At 44.5% G+C, this 12,024-nt stretch overlaps 2 protein-coding genes across 3 annotated transcripts in view; both read left to right on the top strand.

The window, feature by feature from the left end:
• MEGF11 (multiple EGF like domains 11) overlaps positions 1–12,024 on the top strand; it is a 324,148-nt gene that overhangs the window by 212,575 nt on the left and 99,549 nt on the right. Inside the window, exons 6-8 of one of the 2 annotated variants that reach the window (XM_075273141.1) lie at positions 5,829–6,099; positions 6,230–6,350; positions 6,435–6,571. In XM_075273141.1, the coding sequence (XP_075129242.1) occupies positions 5,829–6,099; positions 6,230–6,350; positions 6,435–6,571 (529 nt within the window). The remainder of the gene's footprint in view (positions 1–5,828; positions 6,100–6,229; positions 6,351–6,434; positions 6,572–12,024) is intronic. The other variant, XM_075273142.1, reaches the window with a different exon arrangement.
• LOC142202847 (mitochondrial import receptor subunit TOM20 homolog) overlaps positions 1–12,024 on the top strand; it is a 331,267-nt gene that overhangs the window by 147,000 nt on the left and 172,243 nt on the right. The window lies entirely within an intron of this gene.

The following is a 12,024-nucleotide window of genomic DNA, read 5'->3' on the forward strand; positions in this document are numbered from 1 at the left end:
CTGCTCCTGCACTAAACAACTCTCCAATGTAGTGCGTGGACTAGCACTAGGACTGGGCTGACCGTACATGAAGGCAGCCATTAAGTAGTTAATCTCCCTGCATTGCCCCTGCGAGCAGCCTGCACTCTGTAGTCTGTGTGCCATTTGTAGGCTCTTTATAATCTGTGTGCCACTTGTCCTACTAATATTATAAATGTGAACGTTTGTGTGTTTGCTACTCTTTCACGCAGAAACAGCAGAACGGATTTGGATGAAAATTGTCACGTAGATAGTTTGAAAACTGGATTAACACATAGGCTACTTTTTATCCCGGTAAATGACATGGCTTCACAACTGTTATGAAATTATGTTCATATACTATATTATACTGCTCTTGCTACCAGGACAATCAGCTAATTGCACTTTGCTGACAAAGCCAAGTCTATTATCTCTCTATATAAACACACACATAGCACTGAGTCCATTGTGTACAAGCATTTGTATATTATCTGATCTGCTCCAGTGCTGAGACACTGACATAGGAAAACCCCTTTAATCCAAATTGGTAGTTTGCCAATTTTAAACATGCTGGGAAAAAGAAAATCTAATTTGTGGCAAAATTCTAAAACAACGAGGGCTATGAAGGTAGCCAGAAGTCACAGAGTTCTCCTCAAGTGGAGCTCAGGAGGATTGAGCAAGCAAGGCGTCAAGCAGCTTTTAGAGCAGCCGAAACGTCGGAGCAGTCAGATCCTCAACGCCAACAACACACTCGTTATATGGTGCCCCAGCAAGCTGCTGAGATGCCGGAACAATCACAGGCACGGTGTGAGGAACAAGTTCAGCGGCAGGCCAGCTTGAGAGCTGCTGAAACACTGGAGTAGGTGGATCATCGATACCAACAACACACTCATTATATGGCGTCCTAGTGAGCTGCTGGAACAATCACAGGCACGACGTGAGGAACGCGTTCAGCAGCAGGACAGCTTGACAGCTGCTGAAATGCCAGACTAGGCGGATAATCGACACCAACAAAACGCTCATTATACAGCGTCCCAGCCAGCTGCTGAGATGCCGGAACAATCACAGGTATGGCACGAGGAACAAATTTAGCAGCAATACAGCTTGAGAACTGCTGGAGCAGGCGATGGCAAAGATTTGCTGAATATAGGCAGATCATCGACGCCAACAACACAGCTGGAGTCGTGGGCAGAGGCTAGTAGGCTATATTCTTCCTTGCAATTTGTCCTTACTTTTCTAAGAGAAACAAATTCTTTTTGGTTGTCCTACTACTTTTGGATTTAGCAATTTTTTGATAGCATCATACTTCCTTGGTATTTCCATGTGGATGGTCCTCTGCTCTACACAAGCACTTCTACCTTCTGCAATAACAATGAACAATAGTATTGGTAGGAGGAAAACTTGTTAATTTTGGTCAAAAATGAGCAACTTTGTTAAGAGGGTCTTTCAGTGGACTGCAAAAGTAAGGAAGGTCCTTGGCATTGAGATCCCCCATGATGAGCTGTTTTAGATAAATGAACCACATGTACAATGTAATTTTCAATGGCGTACAGACATGCTGTGTCCTCCAGAATGAATCCCATTGTGATGGGATTTGATGCTTGCTCTAATAAAGGTGGAAGGGGGTCCTAGATGGAAAGAAACTTTGTAAGCTGGCATAAGATACTGAGAAAGTATTTGAGGTTATCCCTATACCCCATTATACTGCCATGTTTGTCTATGAAGATGGCATGGCTGTAGCTGAAATGGAATATGGGGGTAAATCCCCAACCCTGCTGCAGATTGTTTCTTGTAAAATGTTACAAGATTTCATATACGAAGGTTAAAGTTAGAAGCACATTTTAATAAATGAGTTTCTTGAAACCACTATTGTCCATAAATAAGTAAAATATTCTTAAAAATACAATGAATAATGAATGGACAGTGCAAAACATAGAATAACATGATTAATTATGGGTCTCCGGGACGTCTCCCGCTGTCTACACAATCTCCCATATTCCTCCCACTCAACTTCTATTGGAGACAGTGATGATATAGAATGGATATTTTATCACTGGACTTTGTTTATTTGCTATAACCTATAAATATTCAGGCCATTAGTTATGTTATATATCTAGATTATATCCTAATATAAAGCTCCTAATGAGTCAATCACTTATTCATGTAATAGCTCAGCTACCCATTATGTAGTCTCATGTTTTATGGAAGATTATAATATACTCCCTGTCAATTGTGTATTTGAAATCACCTTGGAGGCAGAATCTGACTGTATATCAAGGCGTACGGTGTAGTGCTAGTCAACCAGTCACAATAAGGGGCCATTCACATGGAGGATTTGGGGGGCAGATTTTGAAGTGGATTTGGCCTACCGATCAACTCCAAATTCCATCCGAAATCTGCCTCTGAATTTTTCAGTAGAAGGCAGCAAGAAATGTCCTGTTCGATTTTGCCATTGATTCCTTGGTTCATTCAGCCAAAGAACGTGAGGTTGTATTTGAGGCCAATCTGAAAGCTCTGCTTTGGGTTTACACTGCAAGCACCACATTCTGGAATTTGGAAAGACCGCCTAAAATTCCTCTCCAGATGAATCTACTTCTGCTTTTAAAAAAAAAAATCTGCTTCCCATTCATTTTAATGGGAGAAAGTGGTAGATTTTATCTGCTAGCAGAAAAAAAAGAAGCGTCCTGCCCTGTCTTCAGGTGGATTCCACCTGAAACTTCCAGAGAAACACAGAAAAAAAAGAACTCTGAGGCCGGGGCCTCACGCTGCGAAAGCGCTAGGTTTGACATTACCTACAAAGTGATTGGGATTTTGGCTAAAAGCTGTATTTTCAAAAACGTTTGCAGAGGTTTCTGTTGAGTTTTTTGGGAAAAAATAAATGAATAGAGGTTTTAGGAAACAGATCCTTGTGTGCTAGAAAAAAAACTCTGAAAAAACTGATTCAGAAAATTTGTTCAAAAACTGCTTACAGCTAAGGCCCTATGGAAATAGCGTTTTTTTGTCGCAGATTTTGCTGCAGTTTTTTAACCAAAGTCAGGAGTCCACTTCTGACTTTGGCTCAAAAAAGCTGCAGCAAAATCTGCAAAAAAAAAAAAATGCTGCGTTTCTATCACATTGTGCATGGGCCTGAGGCTAAAGCCCCACGTTGCGGAAATGCAGCTTTTTGTGCTGCAGATTTTGCTGCATTTTTTTTGAGCCAAAACCAAGAGTGGATTGAGCAAAAGGGAGAAGTGTAAGAACTTCCTATATATTCCCCATTTCTTTTGCAGCCATTCTTGATTTTGGCTAAAAAAAAAACAAAAACAAAATCTAAAACAAAAAAGCTGCGTTTCCGCAACGTGGGGCCTTAGCCTAAAAATGAGTCAAAATCTGCTTCAAAAACCTAAAAGAAAAACCTTGTGTGCAAATAATCTCTTGGGGCCTTACATCTGCCCATTAGCTTGTTCAGAAGGTTCTATGCATTCTGATCAGTCAGGACTAGATCATATGGTACAGTATTTCTGGCAAGGGATAAGGGAGAGGTCAGAGGCCCATCGTACAATCTGTACAGACGTTGGGACGGGCAGATCCCATGAAAATGAGCAATATTCATTATGTCAACAGAGCAGAGTAAAATTTACTCAAGATTAAGTATCTGGCAACAGTAATGTTTTCCATCAAAATGTACCACAGCCTAGACCTAACAAAGGGTGAGGGAATCCAAGTAGTTACTAAAACAGAGCATCAGATGAGGTGTCCTATGGGTTACTATTTAAAGCAGGGATCTCTAACTTGCGGCCCTCGGGACAATAGTTTGCAGCCCCCACCTCAATACATAGCTCCCAACTGTTCCGCATTTAGCAGGAAAGTCCCGCTTTGATACTCCTGTCCCGCGCAGCTCCCTGCATGTCCCTTTAGTATTGTACTTAACAAACTTTCCTCCGATCACCCCCCGCTCTTATAACAGCGATAAAAGCGATGGGTGATCGATGGAAATCTTGTACTACTGTAAACTGAAGGACCTGTGTGCGACATCAGACATCCCGGGACAAGGGAGGTGTGTCTTAGTGTCGCAGCTCCGGCCAGAAGATGAAGGGATGTGCCATCTAAAGTTACTGAGAGGGGAGAGGGGATGTGAGATGCAGGGTGGAGAGTGTGTGTGTGTGTGTGTGTGTGTGTCTCTCAGTAACTTAAGGGCAGAGATGGAAGAGGAACGTTTTACTGGGGGCAGAGATGGAGGGGGGTACTTGAAACTAGGGCCACAGATGGAAGGGGAACATGAAACTGGGGGCGGAGATGAGGGGGGCATGAAAATGGGGGCAGATGGAGGTGGGACATAAAATGAGGCAGATGAAGGGGGATATGAAACTGGGGACAACTGGAGGGGGCAGTAAACTGTGGGAGTAGCTGTAGGGGGACCTGTCTACCTCTAGTTGCCCCCAGTTGAATGTCAACATCCAGCTACCCCTACGGTTTAATGTCTGCTACTAGATGCCCGAGTTTAATGTTCCCCTCTAGTTGCCACCAGTTTAATGTCCCACTTCAGCTGCCATTAATTTATTGTCCCCCTCCAACTACCCCCACTGTTTAATGTCCCCCTCCAGCTGCCCCAGTTTCGTGTCCCCTGTAGTTTCCCCCAGTTTAAACTGGGGCACCAGGAGAGGGACTTAATACTGTGGGGCAGTTGGAAGGGAACATTATAATGTGGGGACATATAATGTACGGGTGACTGTAGGAGGATTGTACTGTGTGGGGACACATGAAAAATGAATGAGAATGGGTGGAGTCAACATAAAAGTGGGCGGAGCTAAATTTGCTGCGCACATAACTTGTAGAAAACCTGGTGCAGCCCAGGCTCACCCAGACTCTACTTCCAGCGGCCCCCTGGGTAAATTGAGTTTGAGACCCTGATTTAAAGGGTACCTGTTAGAGGAAAAATGCAATGCAATCTGTAGACACGAGGTTCTAGAGCAGGAAGACCTGAGCAGATTGATATATAGTGGAATTCAGTGTCATTTCTCCATTGAATTTTCTGCTCATTCTATGCTTAGAACTAGTCATCTAGTCCAGCGAGTGTCCCTATATAGTGACTGAGAGCCCTCCATGTATGACTGTGCATAGAGAGCCAGCTGCTGGATAACTCCCATGGCTGACTAGATAGATAGACTAGAAGTGGCAGCTTATACAGAATCTTTGCTCACAATACTATATATAATTCTGCTCTATCACATGCTGTATTCAGACTGCTCTGCATTTTTTTTGCAATCTTATGATGCTGTGATACATAGGAGATAATCTCTGTTTATTGAAGTGTTTTGTATACTTTATATATTCTATTGATTTCAGGGGAAAGGGAAGATTACAATATGAAACATTGTTATTAAATATGTATATTTATTTTGTTGTCTTTGTGGCAATATTGTAATCCCCATCATGCAGTGAAACCTTTTTGCAGTGAAATGTTGTCTTCTGGGGGTGGTCTTTTCAAATGGAAGATAACCCCTATATATAATATATGGTGAACCTGAAAATCTGTCACCAGCCGTATTTTTTGGATAAGGTGTTGGTCTTCTTAAAGAGGTGGTCTTTAGGAGAGGCTTTACTGTATACCTCCATTGTGTAGCATATATAGTGGAATACATCAATAGAAGACATATATTTTATATATATATATATATATATATATATATATATATATATATATATATAAAATTTTCTTAAATATAACTATATGGAACACATATATAATTATTTATAATTATTTAAATTCTGAGTATTGTCCAATCCATTGTAATTTACATGCTGATATAATATATACATCTTATCACTTCGGTGGTATTAATCCATTGTAGTTTTGCTATATTCCTCTCCCACAGGTTGTGACAGTGAACATTGGGGGCCACACTGCAGTAACCGCTGCCAGTGTCAGAATGAGGCGCTCTGTAATCCTATAACTGGAGCCTGTGTGTGCTCTGAAGGGTATAGAGGATGGCGGTGTGAAGACTGGTGTGACCCTGGGACTTACGGCAAGGCCTGCCAGCTGAGGTGCCAGTGCCAAAATGGAGCAACATGCGACCACAGAACTGGCGAGTGCCACTGTGCTCCCGGATACACTGGAGCTTTGTGAGTACATGTACCTCCTGCTTTCCTATTATTCTCTTTTATTAGTGTACAGGACTATAGCAGACTACACATTTAAAGGATATGTCCAGTTTGTGTCATAGATATTTATTTTTATCTATCTCCATACTAGTTGTGAAGAGCTGTGCCCACCTGGAAGTCACGGTGCGTTATGTGAACTACGCTGCCCTTGCCAGAATGGGGGTGTATGTCACCATGTGACTGGGGAGTGTTCATGCCCAGCAGGGTGGACGGTAGGAAGTCTGACTCTCAGCCTCAAAGCATTGCATAGCATATGCAGGACCGGTCTGAGACAATCCTCTTGTGTTTTCTTGTAGGGTTCTGTCTGTGCTCAGCCATGTCCTTCAGGAAGATATGGAGTGAACTGCAGCAATGAATGCCAATGTCACAATGGGGGGCAGTGTGACCCTGTGACAGGAAGGTGTCAGTGTGCAGCAGGATACACAGGAGAGAGGTACAGTCAGCAACTCACTGCAGCCACCTAGTGGTCATATTTCTGACTTCATCAGCTAAAATGGTCTATTGTTTTGTACTGGCAAAGCCTAAAGGGTGTTTTCAGACAGTGCGATTGGTCAAGAACTGCAGAACAAAAACTAGGTTTTTATCATAAATTGTATTGAAAGATGCAAAACCAATTGTTGCTGCAGATCCTCAGCACCATGTGAATAGACACTAAAGTATGAAAAGAATCACCAGTAGATATGCCACTCTGGTGTAATGGAAGTGGCATAAGACATGTTCACGATACATTTCCCACTTTGACTTTTTTTGTCGAGTTTTGACAACAATATACTCACATTTCCCAAATGGACTGCCATCTAGGTGTCCCAAAAATCTGCTTAGTTATGTGCTGTTTCAAGGGGTCTAGGATTAATATGTTAAAGAAAACCTGTGACCAGGTCTGAAAAGCCCAATGACATACACCATCTGATAGGTGCTGTCACCCTGAGCATTTATGTGCTTTGTTTATCCAAAACTGATCAGCCATTCCAAAGATATAAGCCCTTTTAGTGTTGATGCAAATTAGAGTATATTAACCAAGTGGGTGGTAACACTGTATGACATAAAACACAAAGAGAACCCCATCTCTAAAGTAATCATAGTGTTACCACCCACTTGGCTATCATACCCTAACTTGCAACAACACTAAAAGGGTTTATATCTTTGGAATGGCTAAACAGATCTGGATAAACAAAGCACATAAATGCTCAGGGTGACAGCAACTATCAGATGGTGTATGCCATTGGGCTTTTGATTTCTAAAGCAGGCTAAAATGCTCCCGTTTTTCACAACTAAAATAGGAATTGTATATACCTGATTGACATTAGGTATGAATGACTCTTACTTTATGAGAATCATTACACCATAAACCTGGTTTGTGACCCATACTACAAAGTGACCTCGGTAGCATGCATCTGCAAAGTCACTGCAGCAGCCAAAGCTACCCAGTGCGCATCTATGAAAGCTTTGGCTACATGGCCATCACCTGACTCATGTACCATGTCATACCATACCCTAATCTACAAGCCATAATCTCCAGAACAGGAAATATGCAATGAACTGTCGCAGTAATTAGAGATGAGCGAACACTAAAATGTTCGAGGTTCGAAATTCGATTCGAACAGCTGCTCACTGTTCGAGTGTTCGAATGGGTTTCGAACCCCATTATAGTCTATGGGGAACATAAACTCGTTAAGGGGGAAACCCAAATTCGTGTCTGGAGGGTCACCAAGTCCACTATGACACCCCAGGAAATGATACCAACACCCTGGAATGACACTGGGACAGCAGGGGAAGCATGTCTGGGGGCATAAAAGTCACTTTATTTCATGGAAATCCCTGTCAGTTTGCGATTTTCGCAAGCTAACTTTTCCCCATAGAAATGCATTGGCCAGTGCTGATTGGCCAGAGTACGGAACTCGACCAATCAGCGCTGGCTCTGCTGGAGGAGGCGGAGTCTAAGATCGCTCCACACCAGTCTCCATTCAGGTCCGACCTTAGACTCCGCCTCCTCCGGAAGAGCCAGCGCTGATTGGCCGAAGGCTGGCCAATGCATTCCTATGCGAATGCAGAGACTTAGCAGTGCTGAGTCAGTTTTGCTCAACTACACATCTGATGCACACTCGGCACTGCTACATCAGATGTAGCAATCTGATGTAGCAGAGCCGAGGGTGCACTAGAACCCCTGTGCAAACTCAGTTCACGCTAATAGAATGCATTGGCCAGCGCTGATTGGCCAATGCATTCTATTAGCCCGATGAAGTAGAGCTGAATGTGTGTGCTAAGCACACACATTCAGCACTGCTTCATCACGCCAATACAATGCATTAGCCAGTGCTGATTGGCCAGAGTACGGAATTCGGCCAATCAGCGCTGGCTCTGCTGGAGGAGGCGGAGTCTAAGGTCGGACCTGAATGGAGACTGGTGTGAAGCGATCTTAGACTCCGCCTCCTCCAGCAGAGCCAGCGCTGATTGGCCGAATTCCGTACTCTGGCCAATCAGCGCTGGCCAATGCATTCTATTAGCCCGATGAAGTAGAGCTGAATGTGTGTGCTAAGCACACACATTCAGCACTGCTTCATCACGCCAATACAATGCATTAGCCAGTGCTGATTGGCCAGAGTACGGAATTCGGCCAATCAGCGCTGGCTCTGCTGGAGGAGGCGGAGTCTAAGGTCGGACCTGAATGGAGACTGGTGTGGAGCGATCTTAGACTCCGCCTCCTCCAGCAGAGCCAGCGCTGATTGGCCGAATTCCGTACTCTGGCCAATCAGCGCTGGCCAATGCATTCTATTAGCCCGATGAAGTAGAGCTGAATGTGTGTGCTAAGCACACACATTCAGCACTGCTTCATCACGCCAATACAATGCATTAGCCAGTGCTGATTGGCCAGAGTACGGAATTCGGCCAATCAGCGCTGGCTCTGCTGGAGGAGGCGGAGTCTAAGGTCGGACCTGAATGGAGACTGGTGTGGAGCGATCTTAGACTCCGCCTCCTCCAGCAGAGCCAGCGCTGATTGGCCGAATTCCGTACTCTGGCCAATCAGCGCTGGCCAATGCATTCTATTAGCCCGATGAAGTAGAGCTGAATGTGTGTGCTTAGCACACACATTCAGCTCTACTTCATCGGGCTAATAGAATGCATTGGCCAATCAGCGCTGGCCAATGCATTCTATTAGCTTGATGAAGCAGAGTGTGCACAAGGGTTCAAGCGCACCCTCGGCTCTGATGTAGCAGAGCCGAGGGTGCACAAGGGTTCAAGTGCACCCTCGGCTCTCCTACATCAGAGCCGAGGGTGCGCTTGAACCCTTGTGCAGCCTCGGCTCTGCTACATCAGAGCCGAGGGTGCGCTTGAACCCTTGTGCACACTCTGCTTCATCAAGCTAATAGAATGCATTGGCCAGCACTGATTGGCCAGAGTACGGAATTCGGCCAATCAGCGCTGGCCAATGCATCCCTATGGGAAAAAGTTTATCTCACAAAAATCACAATTACACACCCAATAGAGCCCCAAAAAGTTATTTTTAATAACATTCCCCCCTAAATAAAGGTTATCCCTAGCTATCCCTGCCTGTACAGCTATCCCTGTCTCATAGTTAGAAAGTTCACATTCTCATATGACCCGGATTTGAAATCCACTATTCGTCTAAAATGGAGGTCACCTGATTTCGGCAGCCAATGACTTTTTCCAATTTTTTTCAATGCCCCCGGTGTCGTAGTTCCTGTCCCACCTCCCCTGCGCTGTTATTGGTGCAAAAAAGGCGCCAGGGAAGGTGGGAGGGGAATCGAATTTTGGCGCACTTTACCACGCGGTGTTCGATTCGATTCGAACATGGCGAACACCCTGATATCCGATCGAACATGTGTTCGATAGAACACTGTTCGCTCATCTCTAGCAGTAATATCTAAGGTTACATTGACATCTGTGTCAGAGGAACTGTTTGGAGTCTGTCTAAAATTACGTATGAAAAATTTCTGCAAGGATGACTTTATGTCTAACAAAATGACAAAGAAAACAGATACGATAAGATAATCCTTTAATAGTCCCACCTTGGGGAAATTCAGTCTCTTACAGGGGCATGGATAAAATACAGTAATATATTACAAGAAAGAACACATACAGCTCAGAATAGCAGATAGAAAAGATATAAGGACTCATAGCAACTAAGAGGAAAAGAAAGACTTGAGGATCGTTTAGTTCTCTGTGCGGAGTGATCTTCACTTAGCCTGATGTGGATTATGTAGCCTGACCGTGGTAGGGAGGAAGGATCTCCGATAGCGCATCTTCTCACACTTGGGGTGAAACAGTCAGTCACTGACAATATTACCAAGTTCTGTCATGATTTCATACATGGGATGGGAGTTATTCTCCAGCATGGAGCTCACCATGGACAGTATACCCAGCAGTACTATAGGGTTATAGTAAACAGGGCTGTGGAGTCAGAGTCGTGGAGTGGAGCCGGAGTTGCAAAAATGTTACTGACTGGCTTCAAAATAAAATTAATAATTATTTTAATTCTATTATAAGCTTATTAATATTACATAAATAATTACATTGTTGCTTATATATTCGCTTTCATAGGAAATCATTCACTGGCTTTCCATAATGGGATTGCAGGACTTTTCTTTCCGCATTTTTTTAGCGGAATGGGGGACGGTATTCCTGAATGGTCACACAGTGCAAATGTTAACCCAGCCTTAAAGGAAATTTACAGCTTCATACTGACCATGGCAGAGTCATTGCTTTGGCCTACCAGCTCCATAGCCCTGGTATTGAGTTATAGTAATAATGAGTAAATAATGCCATAATTATGATAGGTATATAATGAGCGGTCTATGTAAGTGAAAAATAATAGTGGTGGACCTATGGTTTTGTACACTGATGCATAACAACATCCTTGGTGAAATGTCTCTGTGTGTATATACCAGGGATTGGCAATTAATTTTCCCATGGGGCCACATGAGAAATTGTAACGGTTCTAGAGGGCCATGCGCGTCGCGGCAAAATTTGCTCCACCCACTTCTCTGCTGACTCTGCCCATTCTCAATCGTTTTTCCATGTTCCCCACAAAGTAAAATCCTCCTACAGTCACCCTAACATTATACACCCCCACATTATAACGTTTTCCTCCAAATGTCCCACAGTATTAAGTCCCTCTCCTGGTACCCCAGTATAAACTAGAGGGGACATTAACCTGGGGCAGCTAGAGGGGGACATTAAACTGGGGGCAACTATAGGCAGACATGTCCCCATCTAGCTTCCTCTATGGTTTAATATGCTCCTCCATCTGCCCCCTAGTTTAATGTCGTCCCGTGTGGCTCCACCCACTAACGAGTCATAGCCTATCCTGGTGATAGGCTGTGATGACATCATCACAGGTCCTTGAAAAACCTTCCACTAGCGATGCGGGCCGGACAGAAGTAGTCAGAGGGCCGGGCCACACATTGCCCAGGTCTGGTATATACTCTAAGCCAGGGGTGCTCACACTTTTTCAGTGTATGAGCTACTTTGTTAGCTGACCAAAGCAAAAGATCTACTAGGGCGGGGGTGGGGCGGGCCTATGGGCGGGACCAGGCGGGCTTATGGGTGGGATGGGGCGTTTCTGTGGGCAGGGCGGGCATGTGGGCGGGGCCGAACAGATCGTGAGAGCAGGAGACAGTGTTCTGTGGCCACCCAGGGATCCCCGGTGTCTGTTCACAGCGCAGGCTGAGAGTTATCTCTGGACACTGGCAGGCTGAGGCTGCAGCAGCCCCGCCTGCCAGTGTCCGGAGATGACTCTCAGCCTGCACTGTGAGCAAGCAGACACCGGGGATCCCTGCATCCCGCGATCGACCCATACGTCCTTTGCGATCGACGTATTGGGCACCCCTGCTCTAAGCCTATGTGGCAGTAATATACATCCATATA

This window comes from Leptodactylus fuscus, chromosome 5, assembly GCF_031893055.1.
Source record: "Leptodactylus fuscus isolate aLepFus1 chromosome 5, aLepFus1.hap2, whole genome shotgun sequence".
NCBI lineage: Eukaryota > Metazoa > Chordata > Amphibia > Anura > Leptodactylidae > Leptodactylus > Leptodactylus fuscus.